The sequence below is a fragment of the Triticum urartu genome, chromosome 7A (assembly GCF_056163025.1).
Source record: "Triticum urartu cultivar PI428250 chromosome 7A, HENAU_Tu73, whole genome shotgun sequence".
Classification (NCBI taxonomy): Eukaryota; Viridiplantae; Streptophyta; class Magnoliopsida; order Poales; family Poaceae; genus Triticum; species Triticum urartu.
Window position 1 is genome coordinate 67121467 of NC_141879.1, and position 21679 is coordinate 67143145.

General features: G+C 50.2%; 1 protein-coding gene and 1 pseudogene across 1 annotated transcript; one reads left to right on the top strand and one right to left on the bottom strand.

Moving 5' to 3' along the window:
• The first annotated feature begins 2298 nt into the window (after positions 1-2298).
• LOC147957871 (anthocyanidin 5,3-O-glucosyltransferase-like) lies at positions 2299-21639 on the top strand. Its single transcript, XM_087531871.1, has 6 exons — positions 2299-3605; positions 6316-6318; positions 14921-15021; positions 21006-21079; positions 21295-21363; positions 21466-21639. The coding sequence occupies exons 1-6, from the start codon at positions 2299-2301 to the stop codon at positions 21637-21639; spliced, it is 1728 nt and encodes a 575-aa protein (XP_087387997.1).
• LOC147957872 (disease resistance protein RGA5-like) lies at positions 16460-19862 on the bottom strand (annotated as a pseudogene).
• Positions 21640-21679: the final 40 nt, after the last annotated feature.

Genomic DNA, 21679 nt, shown 5'->3' on the forward strand with positions numbered 1-21679 from the left:
TATTGACAAATTTTTTCTTTTGCATGTCACATAAATCAACAAAGCTATTCATCTTCACTAAGAAGGTCGGCGAATTGATCTTTCATAACAAGATTCAACAAAGCAGTATTAATTTCACAAGATTGAGCATCGGTAAGAGGAGCAATCGGAGTGCTAAGGAAATCATTATTATTGGTATTGGTGAAGTCACACAATTTGGTAGTATCTTAAGCCATCGCGACAAACAAGCAATCTAACACACGAGCAAACAAAAAGCAAGCGGGCAAAAGAGGCAAATAGAGAGGGAGGATAGAGAGAGAGGGCGAATAAAACGGCAAGGGTGAAGTGGGGGAGAGGAAAACGAGAGGCCAATGGAAAATAATGTAATGCGAGAGATAGGGATTGCGATGGGTACTTGGGTTGACTTTTTGCGTAGACTCCCCGGCAACGGCGCCAGAAATCCTTCTTGCTACGTCTTGAGCTTGCGTTGGTTTTCCCCGAAGAGGAAGGGATGATGCAGCAGAGTAGCGTAAGTATTTCCCTCAGTTTTTGAGAACCAAGGTATCAATCCAGTAGGAGGCCATGCTAAAGTCCCTCGTACCTGCACAGAACGATAGCTACTTGCAACCAACGCGATTAGGGGTTGTCAATCCCTTCACGGTCACTTACGAGAGTGAGATCTGATAGATATAATATTTTTGGTATTTTTGGTATAAAGATGCAAAGTAAAAAGTAAAGGCAAAGTAAAAAAGCAAAGCAAGATTAAAGTAATGGAGATTGATATGATGAGAATAGACCCGGGGGCCATAGGTTTCACTAGTGGCTTCTCTCCAGAGCATAAGTATTCTATGGTGGGTGAACAAATTACTAATGAGCAATTGACATAATTGAGCATAGTTATGAGAATATCTAGGCATGATCATGTATATAGGCATCACGTCCGTGACAAGTAGATCGAAACGATTCTGCATCTACTACTATTACTCCACTCAGCGACCGCTATCCAGCATGCATCTAGAGTATTAAGTTAAAAACAGAGTAACGCCTTAAGCAAGATGACATGATGTAGAGAGATAAATTCATGCAATATGAAATAAACCCCATCTTCTTATCCTCGATGGCAACGACGCAATACGTGCCTTGCTGCCCCTTCTGTCACTGGGTAAGGACACCGCAAGATTGAACCCAAAGCTAAGCACTTCTCCCATGGCAAGAACTACCAATCTAGTTGGCCAAACCAAACGGATAATTCAAAGAGACTTGCAAAGATAACCAATCATACATAAAAGAATTAAGAGAAGATTCAAATATTATTCGTAGATAGACTTGATCATAAACCCACAATTCATCGGCCTCAACAAACACACCGTAAAAAGAAGATTACATCGAATAGATCTCCACAAGAGAGGGGGGAGAACTTTGTATTGAGATTCAAAGAGAGAGAAGAAGCCATCTAGCTACTAACTATGGACCCGAAGGTCTGAGGTAAACTACTCACACTTCATTGGAGAGGCTAAGATGATGTAGAAGCCCTCCGTGATGACGGCCCTCTTCCGGTGGAGCTCCGTAACAGGCCCCAAGATGGGATCTCATGGATACAGAAAGTTGCGGCGGTGGAATTAGGTTTTTGGCTCATGTTCTGATCGTTTGGGGGTACGTGTGTATATATAGGAGGAAGAAGTACGTCGGGGGAGCTCCGAGGGGCCCACGAGGCAGGGGGCGCACCCTGGGGGGGGGCGCCCCCCACCCTCATGACCGCCTCTTTTGTTCCTTGGAGCAGGGTCCAAGTCTCCTGGATCACATTCGGTGAGAAAATCACGTTCCCGAAGGTTTTATTCCGTTTGGACTCTGTTTGATATTCCGTTTCTTCGAAACACTGAAATAGGCAAAAAACAGCAATTCTGGGCTAGGCCTCCGGTTAATAGGTTAGTCCCAAAAATAATATAAAAATGGAAAATAAAGCCCAATATAGTCCAAAACAGTAGATAATATAGCATGGAGCAATCAAAAATTATAGATACGTTGGAGACGTATCAATGCGCCATTAGTATGTTTGGAAAAATGAAAAAAAAAGTTTTTGTTACTAGTGGCGCACCATGTGTCTGGTGCGCCATTAGTGTCTTCCACACTAATTAATGGCGCACCAGCACATGGTGTGCCATTAGTATATAGTAGTGGCGCACCACGTGTCTGGTGCGCCATTAGTGTCAGTTTCATCTATAGCCCTTTTCCTAGTAGTGTCTTGTTCGCCATCTCCATCCGCACCACACACTCGAAAGCAAAGCCGACACCGCAACCTATCATCGCCGTTCGTGATCGATGGACACCGCCACAACCACCAGGAAGCAGGTGGTACTATACCCGGCGCCTGGCCTGGGCCACCTGGTCTCCATGGCCAAGCTTGGAAAAATCCTGGCTGCTCGTGGCCTGGCCGTCACCGTCATCATCATCAAGCCGCCGTACGACACGGGCGCCACCGGGCCTTTCCTGGCCGGCGTCACCGCGGCCAACCCCTCCATCTCCTTCCACTGCCTCCCGCCGGTGGAGCTCCCGCTTGTCGACTCCGTCCACCCTGAGGCGGTGACCTTCGAGGCCGCCCGCGCCTCTAATCCGCAGCTCCGTGACTTCCTGGCCGGCGCCTCCCCGGCCATCCTGGTGGTGGACTTCTTCTGCAGTGTCGTCGTGGATGTCGCCACAGAGCTCGGCATCCCCGCCTACTGCTTCTTCACATGCTGCACTGAGACTCTGGCCATTTTCTTGTACCTCCCGGTGCTGCACGCTCAGAGCACCGCCAGCTTTCAAGACATGGGTGACGAGCTCGTGCACGTGACGGGAATCCCCTCGTTTCCGGCAATGCACTGCTTCAAGCCACTCATGGATTGTGACGACGCGGCGTACAGAGCTTTCCTGAGGGTCTCCTCCTGCCTCTGCTGCTCCCAGGGCATCATCGTCAACACCTTCCGCTCGCTGGAGCCGCGCACCGTGGACGCCATCAGTGCCGGCCTCTGCACACCACCCGGCCTCCCGACGCCCCCTGTCTACTGCATCGGGCCGCTGATCAAGTCGGAGGAGGTGGGCGTGAAGCACGGCCAAGAGTGCCTGGCATGGCTAGACACACAGCCCAAGGCCAGCGCGGTGTTCCTCTGCTTCGGCAGCCGCAGCCTATTCAACGCAAATCAAACCAGAGAGCTGGCCATTGGTCTGGAGGCGAGTGGAAAAAGGTTCTTGTGGGTTGTGCGGAGCCCGCCCAGGGACATTGACGACCCGGCGAAGAAGCTGGACAAGTTGCTGGAGCCGGACCTCGAGGCTCTCCTCCTAGAGGGCTTCCTGGAGCGGACCAAGGGCACGGGTCTCATCGTCAAGTCATGGGCGCCGCAGCGTTACGTGCTGGCGCATGATGCAGTAGGTGCCTTTGTGATGCACTATGGATGGAACTCCGTGCTAGAGATGGTCATGGCCGGCGTGCCCATGCTGGCCTGGCCACTCTACGCGGAGCAACGGGTTAACAGAGTGTTCCTGGAGAAAGAATTGGGTCTGTCCATGGCGGTGGAAGGGTACGAAAAGGAGGCGGTCCAGGCCAATGAAGTGGCGTCCAAGGTGAGGTGGATGATAGAGTCTGACGGCGGGTGAGGGAGTCCTGGATTAGGGGGTCTCCGGACAGCCGGACTATATCCTTTGGCCGGACTATTGGACTATGAAGATACAAGATTGAAGACTTCGTCTCATGTCCGGATGGGACTCTACTTGGCGTGGAAGGCAAGCTAGGCAATACGGATATGCATATCTCCTCCTTTGTAACCGACCTTGTGTAACCCTAGCCCTCTCCGGTGTCTATATAAACTGGAGGGTTTTAGTCCGTAGGACAACATACAATCATACCATAGGCTAGCTTCTAGGGTTTAGCCTCTCTGATCTCGTGGTAGATCTACTCTTGTACTACCCATATCATCAATATTAATCAAGCAGGACGTAGGGTTTTACCTCCATCAAGAGGGCCCGAACCTAGGTAAAACATCGTGTTCCCTGCCTCCTGTTACCATCCGCCTTAGACGCACAGTTCGGGACCCCCTACCCGAGATCCGCCGGTTTTGACACCGACATTGGTGCTTTCATTGAGAGTTCCTCTGTGTCGTCGCCGTTAGACTTGATGGCTCCTTCTATCATCGTTAGCGATGCAGTCCAGGGTGAGACTTTTCTCCCCGGACAGATTTTTGTATTTGGCGGCTTTGCACTGCGGGCCAATTCGCTTGGCCATCTGGTCAGGTTTGGAAGCTTAAAATACATGGCCGATATCCGCGGAGACTTGATCTTCGACGGATTCAAGCCTCTGCCTTGTGCGTCACGCGGTCATGATGAGTATGATTTAGCTCTACCATCCGACAGTGTTCAGGAGATCGCATCGGCAGCCGCTCCGACCCTCAATTCGGAGCCAGTTGCGCCGTCCATGGACGGGTGGATGGACCCCGCCACGGAGGCCTTACCCTCATCGGCGATGGAGCCGAATATCGACCTTACTCTGCACGAGAGCCGTGTTGACAAACTGCCGGATCTCTCTCCGGCCACGGACTCCGAACCGCCTGTGCCCGTTCCTAGCGAACCCGATTGGGCTCCGATCATGGAGTTTACCTCCGCGGATATTTTCCAGCAATCGCCCTTTGGCGACATACTGAACTCATTAAGGTCTCTCCTTGTCAGGAGGATCCTGGCCGAACTATGTCCGGCAGGATTGGGATGCGGACGACGAAGAAATTTGCGGCCCGCCCACCACCCACTTAGTAGCCACTGTCGATGACTTAACCGACATGCTTGACTTTGACTCCGAAGACATCGACGGTATGGACAACGATGCGGGAGACGAAGATGAACCACTGCCCACAGGGCACTGGACAACCACGTCATCATACGATATATACATGGTGGACACACCCAAAGAAGGCAATGGCGACGAGACAGCGGAGGATGACCCCTCCAAGAAGCAACCCAAGTGCCGACGTCAGTGGCACCGCTCTAAGTCCCGACAAAGCAAAAGTGGTGATACCGGCACAGGAGATAATAACACTCTGGATAGTGCCGAAGATAACAACAATCCCCTCCAGCAAGATTTAGAGCAGGAGGATGGAGGAGCCAGCCCTCCTGAGAGAGCGGCAGATGGAGAAGTGGAGGATGATAATTACATGCCCCCCTCCGAAGACGAGACAAGCCTCGGTGATGACGAATTCGCCGTGCCAGAGGATCCCGTCGAACAAGAGCGCTTCAAGCGCCGGCTTATAGCCACAGCAAATAGCCTTAAGAAAAAGCAGCAGCAGTAGCTTCAAGCTGATCAAGATCTGCTAGCTGACAGATAGACTGAAGCCCTCGCAGCCGAGGAATATAAACCCGAGTGCCCCTCCAAGAGTTACCCAAAATGCAGGTTGCTACCCCGACTGGAGGAAGAAGCGTATGACGCGGCTGATCGGCCACCTCGTGGCCATGATAGAGAGGCATTCCAGCCAAAAACTCAGCCTGCACCCCAACGCCATTCAAATAAAAAGGCATGGGGAAATACGCCAGACCTGCGAGACGTATTGGAGGACAAAGCAAAACATGCAAGATCGATCTACGGATCATGAGGGCGCGCCACTATGCGAGACGATAAACGTCACGCCGGATACAGTAAAGGTCAATCCGGCTGGGCCGAACACAACGGGCAAGACCCATTCGAGCTGTATCATGATATAGCCCAATACAGAGGCGTTGCACACCCCCTATGCTTCACAGACGAAGTAATGGATCATCAAATCCCAGAGGGTTTCAAACCCGTAAATATTGAATCATACGACGGCACAACAGATCCTGCGGTATGGATCGAAGATTTCCTCCTCCACATCCACATGGCCCGCGGCGATGACTTACACGCCATCAAATACCTCCCACTAAAGCTCAAAGGACCAGCGCGGCATTGGCTTAACAGCTTGCCAGCAGAGTCCATTAGCTGTTGGGAAGATCTGAAAGCCGCATTCCTCGACAACTTTCAGGGCACTTATGTGCGACCACCAGACGCCGATAACTTGAGCTACATAATTCAGCAGCCAGAAGAATCGGCCAGGCAATTCTAGACACGGTTCCTACCAAAGAAAAATCAAATCATCGACTGTCTGGATGCAGAGGCCCTAGCAGCCTTCAAGCATAACATCCGCGACGAGTGGCTTGCCCGGCACCTTGGACAGGAAAAGCTGAAATCTATGGCAGCCCTCACGATGCTCATGACCCGCTTTTGTGCGGGAGAAGACAGTTGGCTGGCTCGCAGTAACAACATATCAAAAACCATGGTACTTCGGATACCAAGGACTGCAATAGCAGGTCACATCGCAACAAACATAAGCGCCGCATTAACAGCGATAATACTGAGGATACGGCAGTCAATGCCGGATTCAAAGGCTCTAAACCCGGTCAGCGGAAAAAGCCATTTAAAAGAAGCACTCCGGGCCCGTCCAGTTTGGACCACATACTCGATCGCTCGTGTCAAATACACGGTACCCCTGACAAGCCATCCAACCACACCAACAGGGAATGCTGGGTGTTCAAGCAGGCCGGCAAGTTAATTGCCTAAGATAAAGATAAAGGGTCACACAGCGATGACGAAGAGGAGCCCCGGTAGCCGAACACCGGAGGACAGAAGAGGTTTCCCCCACAAGTGCGGATGGTGAACATGATATACGCAACCCACATCCCCAAGAGGGAGCGGAAGCGTGCGCTCAGGGACGTATATGCGTTGGAGCCAGTCGCCCCAAAGTTCAACCCATGGTCCTCCTATCCGATCACCTTCGATCGCAGGGACCACCCCACTAGTATCCGTCATGGCGGATTCGCCGCACTGGTCCTAGACCCAATCATTGACGGATTTCACCTCACTCGAGTCCTTATGGATGGCGGCAGCAGCCTGAACCTGCTTTATCAGGACACAGTGCGCAAAATGGGTATAGACCCCTCAAGGATCAAACCCACAAAAACGACCTTTAAAGGCGTCATTCCAGGTGTAGAGGCCCATTGCACAGGCTCAATTACACTGGAAGTGGTCTTCGGATCCCCAGATAACTTCCGAAGCGAAGAATTAATCTTCGATATAGTCCCGTTTCGCAGTGGTTATCATGCACTGCTCGGGCGAACCGCATTTGCGAGATTCAATGAGGTACCGCATTATGCATACCTCAAGCTCAAGATGCCAGGACCTCGTGGGGTTATTATAGTTAATGGAAACCACTGTTCAAGATATCTTCTGATATTCCGATAAATCGGCTGATTTATCGCTTACTGTTGTCTGACCGATAAGATAAATCGGCCGATAAATTAGCAGATATGGCGATAAATCATCCGATATGCCGATAAACTGGCCGATTTACCCCTTATCTTGGGTCGACCGATAAGTTCCCGATAAGCGATATACTCAATATTGATGGAAACACAGAGCGCTCTCTCCGAACGGAGGAGCACACTGCGGCCCTCGCAGCAGAAGCGCAAAGCAGCCTCTCAAGGCAATCCACCAGTTCGACGTTTCAAGACCCGGACACCTTCAAGCATGCTCGGAGTAATCGGTAACTAGACCGCCTGGCATGATCTGAGCTCGCGTAGCAATGCGGCCCCCACCCCAGTCCCAGCCAAGCGGCGAAATCCATTCCACGCGTACATAATTATGCATTAAAAATACCATGGGCACATGTGAGGAGGGGGCACAACTACGGCACGCCCCAAGAGGCGGCCTAAACAGCACTAGGGGCTTCCCGCTTTGTTATTTTTCTCTTTCAGGACTTTAATCTCTGGAAACCTTGTCCGGCAGCATGATTGCCGAACACATGATGCAGCAACCAAGAGAGGCAGAAAGCTACGTCACACCACGGAACTCCCAGGTGGATTACGATAACGAGTGAAATATTTGCTTTAATACTATTCCTCAGCTTGCCCTTGGAAGGGACATAGTGCTACTTTTTGCTTATCGAACTATCTGTATCATTCTGCTTTAACGCATCTATTTGAATAAACAATGCATAGCATTAAGACTATTATTGCATTCTTCTTTTTCATATATGTGTTCCTTAATGACACCTTGCAACCGTACACTTTGGTACGGCCAATACACCAGGGGCTTAAGTACCCCACAATGCGGTGTGAGAAGTCCGAACACTTTCACAAGTGCGGCACCCCGAACTTATAGCATTATATGCATCAGCTCCAAATCATGTCTTTGGTCAAATGTTGGGTTTGCCCGGCTCCTATGTTTTGGTACCTTACGTTCCGCTCTATCGGCTAAGGTAGCGCTAGGAGAACTACTGCGATTGTGCCCCGGTTCTGCTAGGCTAAGCACCTCAGTAGAGAAAGCTAAAACTGACTGTCAAGATAAGGCTAGGGTAGCGCTAGGAGAACTACTGCGATTGTCGGCTAAGGTAGCGCTAGGAGAACTACTGCGATTGTGCCCCGGTTCTGCTAGGCTAAGCACCTCGGTAGAGAAAGCTAAAACTGACTGTCAAGATAAGGCGAGAGACTGGTCGCTGTTCGGCGAGGTTTCGAGTCCTTAAAGACTTATGCCTCTTAGAGCGAGGAGCCGGTCCTGTTCGGCTTAAAGGCGTGTATCGCGCCCCGAATTCGGCCTTCCGAATACCAGGGGCTTCGCCGAAATTTAAAATTATAGAATTCTATGGCTAAGTGAGAGTGATAAAGCATTATTAGTCTGGTTGCCTTGTTCGCTGTGCTGAGCACCTCCCTCGATGGACCCAAACATGGCAACAAGAGTGCTCAGGTTTATCCCGAACACCCCAGCACTTGCGGCATGGGGGCAGAAGCCGAGGACTAGCCATCTCTCAGATTGGATAAACAGCCAAACAGAAGGTAATATTTTAAATTCAAACAAGCGTTGCATAGCGCATATGAAACAAGTTTTCATCATATAGGATCACACGAGCAAGTCTACTCAAATATTACATCCTTTGAACATTCGTCCGCTACAAGACGGGCACCCTTCAGGACACCCTCATAATAAATTTCAAGGGTGCGATGCTCCTTGCCCTGCGGCGGTCCTTCCTTGATCAGCTTCACGGCGTCTAGCTTAGCCCATTGCACCTTCACACGGGCGAAAGCCCGGCGTGCACCTTCAATACAGAAGGACCGCTTGACGACTTCCGGCCGTGGGCAGGCATCCACTAGCCGCCTCACCAGGCCGAGGTAGCTGTTCGGAAGGGCGTCGCTAGGCCACAGCCGGACTATAAAGCCCTTCATGGCCTGTTCGGCCGCCTTGTGTAGCTCGACCAGCTGCTTCAGCTGGTCGCTCATAGGCACCGGGTGTTCGGTCCCAGTATACTGAGACCAGAACAACTTCTCCGTTGAGCTTCCCTCCTCGGCCTGGTAAAACTGTGCGGCATCTGACACGCTGTGGGGCAAGTCTGCGAATGCTCCTGGAGAGCTCCGGATTCGGGTAAGTAACAGGTAATTTACTTTCACATGCTTGCTTTGCATATAGAATGCCTTACCCGCCGCTATCTTCTTCATCGCATCAATCTCCTGGAGGGCCTTCTGGGCTTCAGCCTTGGCATTTTTCACGCTCTCGAGGGCCGCGGAAAGCTCAGACTCTCGCGTCTTCGAGTCAAGCTCCAACGCCTCGTACTTTGCCACGAGAGCCTGGAGCTCTTGCTGCACCTCGCCCACCCGAGCCTCTTGCCTTTCCCGCTCGATGCGCTCCTTGGCCGCTTTGTCTTCGGCCTCGGATAGCGCTTGCTTCAGGGACGCCACCTCGGTCGTGGCCCCTGGCAAATATAAGATGATCCTGTCATTTTGCAATCGCGTCTTCTTTTATATATACATATCTATAGACAGGGTATTACTTACCCTTGTTCTCCTCGAGCTGCCTCTTGACAAGGCCGAGCTCTTTCTTGGACCCCTCGAGGTCCTGCTTCAGTGTGGCGACCTCTGCAGTCAGTGCGGCTGAGGCCAGCAGCGAAGCCTGCATACGCACATAGACACACTTATGTTAGACTCCTGCGGTATTATTTGATCATCTATTCGGCTTTTCTTTTCGAACACCGAACAGAGCATCAGAGGCTACTGTCTATGCGGTAATATTTTTCCTATATTCTAAACACTTACCTCAAAGCCTGTTAGAAGGCTGGCACAGGCTTCAGTCAATCCGCTCTTGGCGGACTGAACCTTCTGGACCACCGCACTCATAATAGTACGGTGCTCCTCGTCGATGGAAGCGCTGTGAAGTGCTTCCAGCAGATTGTCCGGCGCCTCTGGATGGACAGAGGCCACCGGCACAGGCGTCTCGCCCCTCTTAGAAGGAGGTCGCCTGCCCGAGTCTGGAACTGCTGGAGGTTCCGGCGCGGTGTTCGGCTGAGGGCCGAACTCGGGGCCCTCAGGGGCCTTGTCCCCTCGGCTCCCGGAGTCCGGAAGGTCGCCTTGAGGCACCTCCGGGACTATCTCCCCTCGACCCGGTGCCTCTTGAGACAACACCTCGGCGTCGTCCGCAGGGCAAGGGGAGGTGGCGGTCGGAAGTGGATCGCTATCCATATCCGATGAGCCCAGGGAGCCGTCCGACGATACATCGATACGGGCTCGTGGCGGCCTGCATAATCATATTCGGCGTTAGGGAAATCAGTGCGACAAAGGAATGCTATGAGTTACTCTAGTATCCAAATACTCACGACCTCCCTAGGGGCTTGGCCCTGGGAAACCACTCGTCTTCGCCTTCGGCGGCGGCGGTGGAGCTGTCCGGAAGGAGAGTCCTTCCCTTCTTGAACCCTTCGGCCCCCCAGTTGGGGCGGCCTTTCTTTTCTTGTCTCCCCCAACTGAAGGGGGGCATCTTCTTCTTCCTCCTCGTCTTCAGGGGAGGAGTGTGCCGCAGAGTCATCGGACGATGAGTCCGATAACACCTGGCGTCGGGAACTCTTTCGGGTTCCCTTGGCCTTCTTGGTCTTCTCTGGCACCTTGTAAGGAGCCGGAGTCAGCATCTCCGTCAGGAGAGCGTTTGCTGGGCCTTCGGGCAAGGGAGCCGGACAGTCGATCTGTCCGGTCGTTTCCTGCCAGTCCTGTCAAAGGAACGGGAGCTTAGATCCCGCATAGAGTCAAACTATGAAAAACAAGTATCCTGTAAGAGGTAAAATATCTTACCGCGTTGGCTTGGCACTTCGCGCAGAATCCGCGATCCTCGGTAGTAGGAGGAGGAACCTCGGCGCCCTTGAATAGCACCTTCCAGGCATCCTCGTGTGTTGTATCGAAAAGCCTGTTCAGAGTTTGGTGTTGGGCCGGGTCGAACTCCCAAAAGTTGAAGGCCCGTTGTTGACACGGGAGGATCCGGCGGATGAGCATGACCTGGACTACATTGACGAGTTTGAGCTTCTTGTTCACCATGTTTTGAATACATGTTTGGAGTCCGGTCAGCTCTCCCGAACTACCCCAGGACAGGCCCTTCTCTTTCCAGGAGGTGAGCCGCGTGGGGATGCCAGATCGGAACTCGGGGGCCGCTGCCCATGCAGGGACACGCGGCTCGGTGATGTAGAACCACCCCGATTGCCACCCCTTTATGGTCTCCACGAAGGAGCCCTCGAGCCATGTAACGTTGGGCATCTTGCCCACCATGGCGCCTCCGCACTCCGCCTGGCTTGACATTGAAGGTCTTCAGCCATAAGCCGAAATGGGGCTTGATGCGGAGGAAGGCCTCGCACACGACGATAAACGCCGAGATGTTGAGGATGAAGTTCGGGGCTAGATCGTGGAAATTCAGGCCGTAGTAGAATATGAGCCCTCGGACGAATGGATGGAGAGGGAATCCCAGTCCGCGGAGGAAATGGGTAAGGAACACTACCCTCTCATTGTTGGCGCAGCTCTCTCTCACGTAGCTGGAGGTAGATGAAGGAATACAAGCAGATAGGTTTGGTGGCCAGCCTCACACACAGCCTCGGCCTTTTCTCACTTCTATTCTCCTAGCACTTTCAAGCAAACATGATACAACTCTTAAGTAGCAGACTCACGCATGTGTAGCCAGCCCGTCATGCTAGCCACTAACTGAATGACCCACACGACCTAGCATGCAGCGAACGAGCCCATGATCTAACTACCAGCTAACTCATGCACACGCAACGCGCTCCCACGCGCATACCGCGTCCACCGGGAACAAAACTGCCAATGCATCTAGCTAGCTAACGTGACTGTACCATCACGCCATACACTCACACACGCCACATATGTACTACGTCCCGCCCGTCCCGCGCGCATCCGACGAGCCTGACACCATCAGTGCGTCCCGCACATCCCGCGCGCATCCGACGCGCCCGACGAGCCCGACCACACCACGCCGACGTGGCTTATTCCAACACACACACCCTAAGGCACGGCCTAGAGAAGTCCGTCATCATCGACGTTGGCGCCGACCAAGAGAGCCCGCTCCGCCGCCAGTCCTTTCCGCAGCTGCGGGCACTCGCGCCGGAAGTGTCCGTGCTCCCCGCACTTGTAGCAGCGCCTGCGGCTGTTGCCGCCACTCCCCGACGCCACGCTGCGCCCGTCGTCGTCGTCCCGAGCACCACCGTGTCGACGCTCCCGTGCTGCCCACTGCGCCGCCGTCATGAGCAGCTGCTTACCCCGCGCTCGCCGCTGTCTTGTCCACGGCACCAAACCCGCTCGTTGAACGTACGCAACCGCCCGAGCGCTTCGTCGAATGCCATCGTCGTCATGTCGTGGAACTGCTCGATGCCGGCGACGACGGGGAAGAGGCGATCCGGCACCGTATCCAGCAACTTCTTGACAAGTGCTGCGTCGCCTAGCGTCTCCCCGAGGTTGGCATACCTCGCCGCCATCGCCGCGAGCCTCCCGCCATACACGTCGAGCTCCTCGTCGTCTGCCATCTTCATCCGGTTGAATTCACCGCGCAGCGTCCCCAGCCTCGTCGCGCGGACCCGATCGGCGCCGACGAACCTCCCCTTCAGAGAGTCCCATACCTCCCTGGCGGTGAGCTTCGTCGACACCTGCAGCAGCACATCCTCCGGCAATGCCCTCAGGAGCAACGCACGCGCCATCTTGTCCTTTTTGGTGTTCACTGCCGCGTCGCCCGGTGCCACCGCCTCCCATACGATATGGACGTCGAGGATCGCCTGCGCCTTGATGGCCCACACCGTGTAGTTGTCCGTGGTCAGCATCGGCATCGCCATCGTCGCCGATCCGCCCGCGCCACCGCCATGTGGGACAAGCGCCATGGTCACCGGTGATCGCCCGAACCGAAGCTCTGTATACCAATTGTTGACGCAGCTCTCTCTCGCGTAGCTGGAGGTAGATGAAGGAGTACAAGCAGATAGGTTTGGTGGCCAGCCTCACACACAGCCTCGGCCTTTTCTCACTTCTATTCTCCTGGCACTTTCAAGCAAACATGATACAACTCTTAAGTAGCAGGCTCACGCATGCGTAGCCGGCCCGTCATGCTAGCCACTAACTGAATGACCCACACGACCTAGCATGCAGCGAACGAGACCACGATCTAACTACCAGCTAACTCCATGCACACGCAACGCGCTCCCACGCGCACACCGCGTCCGCCGGGAACAGAACTGCCAATGCATCTAGCTAGCTAACGTGACTGTACCATCACGCCATACACTCGCACACGCCACGTATTTGCTGCGTTCCGCCCGTCCCGCGCGCACCTGACATGCCCGACGAGCCCGACACCATCAGTGCATCCCGCACGTCCCGCGCGCATCCGACGCGCCCGACGAGCCCGACCACACCACGCCGACGTGGCTTATTCCAACACTCATGGGCCTGGGGTGGGGATGAGCTGCCCCTCATCTGGGAGCCGGTGCGCGATGTCATCGGGCAGGTATCCGGCTCTTCTCAGCTTTTTGATGTGTCCCTCCGTGACGGAGGAGACCATCCACCTGCCTCCCGCTCCGGATATGGTTGGAGAAGGTTAAGGTGGGAAGTGCGGACTTGGGCGCTGGAGCTCGAGTGTGCGAAAATGGGTGAGCAAAGGAGGAAGAAGGCGTGGATGAAAAGGTGAATCCTTATCCCTTTATATGGGCGGACGAAACTAAGCGTCCCCACTAGTCTGGTAAAACTCGCTTATCCTCCAAGCACCGTAATCGATGACGCGGTTGGGTTACCCACACCTGTATTGATGAGTATCCCGTGATAAGGGGACACGATCTCTGCTTTGACAAGACGTGTCAAAAAACTGCCTCGCGTTATGTGCGGGGCTAGTTAAAGGAAACGGTTCGAATAATCACCAGGCCATGACATAATGTCGTGTTGCCAAGACATGTCAGCAGATTAGATTTGTGGAAGTGTGATTCTCTCTACGGTGGTATGTGGAACTTATTTTGCAGGGTCGGACACTATCCTTGTATTCAAATTCTTCCGTGGTGTATTCGGAGGAAGAACCCGTCTTGCAATGCCGAAGACAATACTGCGCGTCGGACTCATCATCATTGAAGTCTGGTTCAGGGGCTACTGAGGGAGTCCTGGATTAGGGGGTCTCCGGACAGCCAGACTATATCTTTTGGCCGGACTATTGGACTATGAAGATACAAGATTGAAGACTTTGTCTCGTGTCCGGATGGGACTCTACTTGGCGTGGAAGGCAAGGTAGGCAATACGGATATGCATATCTCCTCTTTTGTAACCGACCTTGTGTAACCCTAGCCCTCTCCGGTGTCTATATAAACCGGAGGGTTTTAGTCCGTAGGACAACATACAATCATACCATAGGCTAACTTCTAGGGTTTAGCCTCTCTGATTTCGTGGTAGATCTACTCTTGTACTACCCATATCATCAATATTAATCAAGCAGGACGTAGGATTTTACCTCCATCAAGAGGGCTTGAACCTGGGTAAAACATCGTGTTCCCTGCCTCCTGTTACCATCCACCTTAGACGCACAGTTTGGGACCCCCTACCCGAGATTCGCCGGTTTTGACACCGACAACGGGAGGGTGCTCCGGGAGCGGACCTTGGCGGCCATGCGGCTGGGCAAGGAGGCGCTGCTCCCGGGCGGGGAGTCGGTTGTGACCTTAACACAACTGGTGGAGAGCTAGATAGCTTCACCTTCACATGGGAGATGAGATCACGAGGTGACCTCGATTGCGCGCCTCTCGTTGATGTTCAAGAAGAAAGGCCATAGTGATCTCTAAGGCTGCCTGTAATAGGAGTATCATATCTAAAGCTTGTTCGGACTCCATCCTGCTCTCCAACTCCGCTCCGGAGCGAAGCAACATGCAGTGTTAATTTGGGGAGCTGCTAATATGGTACTCCGCACGCTCAGCTTCCGAGTGGAGGAGTGGAGGGATACCGAACACAGCCCTAGTACCATTGTATGTCAACTAGGGAATTTTGATGAGGTGGCACAGATTTAAGTGAAGAAAGAGATGGCCGAGTACTATATTATGATACCGTATCATAATAAATATTGTACTACCATGTGTCTTGCATGACAATAAATAAAGTCATCTATGATATTCATATATTATGATACTAGCTCCGTCCGAGTTTATTGGTCCTCTTCATATTCATATATTATAAAGGGAGGTCTGGAGGGGTATGCTACTCGGGTGGGTCTAGCTATTTTGCATGGATTTCCTCCTTTCCTGGTTGGTCGCGAGTTTTGCATCGAAGCGTCCATATCGTGCATAAAAAAAGGATAGATTTTGGCAGATTTTCGTAGGGGAGTTGCCATGCCATGAATTTGTTTACGATGCGATCTGGGCGGTTGACACGTACTGATTTTACGGAATTAGGCGGCACCACCTTACGTGTAGGTTTCTTTATTCTTTGGTGTTCTTTCTCTTTACAGAGTGTCGTAGAGCGAAAGCAAAAGAGACAAATGAAAAGTACAAATGATGCACAGAGGATGGCAAATCAACATAGCGAAAACAGAATCTTGCAGCGACAAAGCATGTAGATGTATCTACATATATAACGCATGTCCACATTTCTCTACGAACGGTTCATCGGTTATACATGTGAAGCGAGTGCTGGCGTGCCCCTCCAAGATTATAACGCCTGTCCACATTTCTCTACTAACGGTTCATCGGTTATACATGTGAAGCGAGTGCTGGCGTGCCCCTCCAAGATAATAACGCCTGTCCACATTTCTGTACGAACGGTTCATCGGTTATACATGTGAAGCGAGTGCTGGCGTGCCCCTCCAAGATAATAACGCCTGTCCACATTTCTGTACGAACGGTTCATCGGTTATACATGTGAAGCGAGTGCTGGCGTGCCCCTCCAAATAACCACTTGGTCAGTCCCGCTTGATGCAGAAATCCCGTTGACGACAATCTGAGAAACTGTGTCGAATGCATTCATGTGTGATCTGAAAGAAAAAATAAGGTGTCCCATATAAGCATGGCCAAGACACACTATATGCATGGAATAAAGAGAGAGAAGTCAATGGAGAGACGAACAATGAGTGCTAAAGCTATTTTTTGCCTCATTTCTAGTACAAGCGTACATGCATACCGGCATTTGGCCTTCAAATGCTGAAGGTAAACATCAAAATATTGATATCCTCCAACCCGAAGTCTTCAAAATTGAACCACAAGTCTTTGCACTTGATGTTAGCTGTAGGACCACCTGCGTGCACGTCAATGGCGTTTCCCAAAGCAGATTGTGCAGCTCTTTTATCGGATTCCTTTGCGTAGCAGCTCCCAATACGTACAACGACTTCTTTCAGACCTGGCAGTTGCTGGATGCCGACAGGTGGAGCGCCCTGCTGCTCCCATCCATGCGCGTTGAAATTTACCTCCAACCGTTGGAGCTTGGACATCGTCCCTGCTTCGAAGGTCAGGAACGACACCTTGATACACGTGATGCTGAAACATTTGAGAACAGGGAATCCCATCCCGAACATGATGGCCTCTTTAGGAGTTCCAACGATGTACAATCTCAAGTGGATAAGCACGTGCAGCCGTGCAAGGATTCCAACATCATCCTCCAGCATCTCTATAACCTGAAGTTCAAGGTGCTGGAGATTATGGAGCTCTCCCATCGACTTGGGAACCCTCGGTAACTTGCACCACATATGGAGTCTCTGAAGAAAGCAGCCTGAAGAAGATTTTAGACTGCAATGCTTTTCAAGGGCATAGTTCAAAGCATCCATAAGTATGTTACTCACATGTGCCACTTGGTGATACTTGACATTCTCAATTCTAAGATCCCTCAAATCCGTCAAACATCCAAGGTCTCTGATGTTGTCTATTGAGCTTTGTGACAAATCAAAGTGTCTCAGTGTGCGTATCGCTGTCATGTTTCCAATCCCGTCAGGAAAACGTGTCCCATGAGGAATAGTCAAGTGCAACAACCGGCGCAAATGAACAACATCTGATGGAAGTGAATCTCGAACAAGTTGGGTCGAAGATCCTAATTCCAAAGTCTCCAATTGTTGCAGTCCCCGGATTTTTACTGGTAGCACTATCTTACCATAAGCTAAAACTTTTAGATACCTCAACTGGAACAAATGACACATTCCAGTGAGGTCAAGTTCAATGGGGTCAAGGATTCTTTTGCTTGAAAATTCAAGGGTTAACACATGGATATGCTTGAACTCCAACAAATTCGGTGTATATGCTGAGGTACCAAACCTTGCTAGCACTCTTACTTGTGAGAGCCGGATGGTTCCCAAATCTGTGACATCTATTACACCATCCAAGTTGAGTGACAGTCGACGGACCCTGTCATGCAATCCAACCATGTCCTGTAACTTGTCTATTGTAGTGATAAAATTCTCTTCTCCGCACTTGTATATAATAAGATCAAGCATCATATCATGTATTCTGCAAGATAAGACCTCACCACTAGAATTTGTATCTACTGGTTGAATAATGCTGCGGTTGACAAGCTCATTAAAATAACCCTCTGCGACATCCTCCGGATCTCGCCCATGGGCTTTACTTATAAAACCTTGGGCTACCCATTGCCTAACCAAATCACTCTTCTCTATTGTGTAATCCTCTGGATATATACCCATATATAGCATGCATGTCTTCAAACAATGAGGAAGGTTTTTGTAGCTAAGGCTTAGTATTTGTCTCATTCCTTCCAAAGTGGGATGTACTTCCATGTTGCAGGCCAGGGATTTCAGTACATTATCCCACTGCTCCTTCACTTTGTTCCGTTGACTAGCCAAAAGGCTAGATATAGTGATAATTGCGAGTAGCAAGCCACCGCATCTTTTTAAAAATTTACCTGAAACTTCTTCCAGAAAAGGAGGACAAACATCTTCTGAACCAAATATTCTCTTGCAAAATAACTGTCTTGACTCTTGGTTGCTAAGTGACTTCATCCTATAAACATACTCACAGTGATTGGAGCAGCACACCATACCCACAGTATCAATGCGTGTTGTTGTTATTACTCTGCTACCTTTCATGGTTTCTGGAAGAGCGCATCTGATAATGTTCCATGTGATTTCATCCCATATATCATCAATAACAATAAAGTATCTGCGGAAAAAATCATACGAAGTAAAAATAATTGTCATGCAGAAGTAAAATATACTTGGAAGTGTGCACTCCTTCATGAAACTGATTTCAAAAGGCCAAAATGCCAAAAACAAGAAGAAAACTGTATCAATAAAACTTTGAATGTTCATATGTCTTTGGGGAAAATCCGCATAAGACTACGCATATTAGCTGAGCCTTCATGATGCCAGAAGATCCCATGTGTAGCCAAATCTTCCATGAAGAACTCAGGTGTTGATTTGAGGAACCATACTTCCAGAATAGACAGAAAACAGTTATCTGATTTCTAACTTTGAGTATTGTTGCTTATCTGGCTTGTGAAGTAACAGCGGAATTTTAAAAACCCAACTTCATGATTATAGAGAAGGCTTCATGAAACTTGATAGTTTGATTTGCATTAATAAAACGACCATCCCAAAGGATCAAAACCATTACTAAAAGAGATGTAAGGCATATAAACAAGCTCAGAAGAACAAGCAATTTCGCCAACAGAATACAGCACTAGCTAGCTAAACTATCCAGTAAAAACAGATCTAATATTAAAAGAAATAAACAAGATATGAGGGTGTACCTCTTGTTCTTGAGGAATTCTTGGATAGTCCTGATAAATTCATCCTCATCCCATAGCTCCATGCTGATATCCTTCAGGGTCACATAACCAACTTGATAAAGTATACTTCTCAAAATCTTCCTTATATTTGGTTTCTGGGATACAGAAATAAAAGCTCGACACTCGAACTGCGCCCCTAGTTGGCGATAAATCTGATTTGCAATTGTAGTCTTACCAAGGCCTCCAAATCCCACAACTGAGAGCACCTTCAACTGCCGTGAAGAAACACCTTTTTCATCCATTATCAACTGAATGAGTTCCTCCATTGGCCCCTCCATACCAACAAGGCCAGCCGTCTCTGCATAAAGTGCCAGCAGGCGAAGATCTATGGCCGTGTTGTTTGGCTTGGAGATAGCATCATCAAGCTTGTACCTTGTGCATCTCTCGCTCGCCTCCACAACTCGTCTCTTGAGGCCTTGAAACTCCTTTATGGTCTCATGATAATGACCAAACGAATTTTTTGAACTGAAGTGACTCAACAAATTCACGCACTTATCAATGAATCCCTTAAAGCCATGCTGAGGGGTGTTGTTGGATTCATGTTCAGAATGAAGCAAGAAATCATAAACGTTGTCCTCGATATCGTAGGACAGCTCACGCACCTCATCCACCCAGCACTTGGTCTGTTCATCGAGCTCCTCCTCCGCGTCTGATAACTTCTTCAGGAACACTTGTATGCTCTCGAGCTCAGCTTTAAGGAACATGATATCGTCCTTGGCTTCTTTGAACAGCTTGTACTCGCCATGCAGCAAATCACCAAGCTTCATAATCACGGAGCCCACGGCAGCCTCTGTCACCGCACCCATGCTCTTCTCTTTCGTGTGGTAGCACGCACTAGAGTTATTGGGGATGAAGGATGCCTTGTGGACAGGTGGAGTGTACTATATGATATACGACACAGGAAATGAAGGGGTAATCATAAGGCGTACCTAATGCTCGATCGGCTACTTTCAAGGGACCAACCCCTTCGTTTTAAGCATTGTTGGATGACACAAAATGATTGCGATGTTCCATTATTTTTCTTACTTTTATGCGTCATGGGTGAGATATTGAACATTGTTTCAGCCTAGCTAGCCTATGTTATGACAGAAACAGGTACACTTGCTGACAACTATAAGCTACAAACTACGATGATAATTTTGCTGATAAGGCCGAGGAAAACATCCTTGTATCGAACAAAACATATGCACCTACCAAGATTTTTTAAACCGAAGAACTTCAGAAATTCCGTCCGAAACTTGTAATAAGAGAAAATTTTGTCACCATACAGTTGGGTTATTTCAAGTTGCCAAGATGTCGTCGAGGCCGGCGATCCTGGACCCAAAATAATACTATAAATCTCACAGCTGCTAACAGGGGAGAGAAATGCAGTCAATTGTCCTGGATTGTTCACACCAAGAACATCAGCTGACACGCTACACAAATGGGCATGAACAGAAAGTATAGAAGGGCAAGGCAACACAGGCATCCGTTCTGACGATGGAAAAGAAATGAGATCCCAAAACAATCGATCTGTTCTGAGGTACAGGGGCTATGCACCCTGCAGACGGACTAAAATTCAGTAAAAATAGGATGGTGATCACCATTCACCAGCAGGAAAGATAAAACAACTTCCCCAAAGGGCATATCGGGCGGTAACGAAAGAAGTCCAAATACCCCCCTGAACTGTCAGATTTCGAACACATCACCCCCCGAACCACAAAACCATACTCTTAATCCCCCAGACTGTCAATTACCAGACAAATCACCCCCTGAGGCCGTTTTGGTGGGTTTGCCCACCCGGTTTTTCCTACGTGGCTCGGGCAGTTGAGCACTTTAATTGAGGGGGTTGCCGCATCGGCAATAGTTGGAAAAGACGGTCTAATCCACCCCCTTGCCCTGCCTCGACCGCTCCGTTCGCCTTTTCACCTCCCGCTCCCCTCTCTTCTCGCTCTGACGACACGACGGCGATTTGGGCAACCACGGCGGTGCGGGCGACGACCGTCGGCATGTACTGAACAACTGGACTGGCGGCAACGATCAGGTCGGTGCGCCCCAACATTTCCCTAGAAATCTTGCCTTTTTGTTCGCATTAGGCCTGTCAGTTAGGGGTTTTCAGGGGATTTGATTTTGGGGCTAGGGTTTAGTTGATGATTTTGACGAAATTTCGATTTTGACCGCATGGTGGAAGCAGTTGCTAGAGGGTGCTGGTTTAGGAGTTCTGTATATGAAATCGATGTGCCTATTTAAATGATTTAGGGTTTTCTTGATCTGAAGAAAAAAGACAGTTTTTTTGGAGAAAAGTTCAGTATGTCTGATGAAATTGATGTGCATATGCTCTTTAATTGATGTAGGTTTACATGATGTACAATACCTGTTTATTATCTGTTCAATTACTTACGGTTGTTTATTGTCTCATTTTTTGTTTAGGAAATGGATCCACTGGACTATCTTTGTGTCAGATTCCACTTCAGTGGAGATTTTGAGAATGATGGAAAGGATTCGGTTTATTTGGGAGGAAAAACAGGGCTGTCCACAATTGAGCATCCAATGCTGTCACTATCTGAACTGAAGAAGAAGCTTGTGTATCCTGCTCTGTTTTAGCTCTAGAAAACACTAAGTTGCAGTGGAAATATCCAGGTGA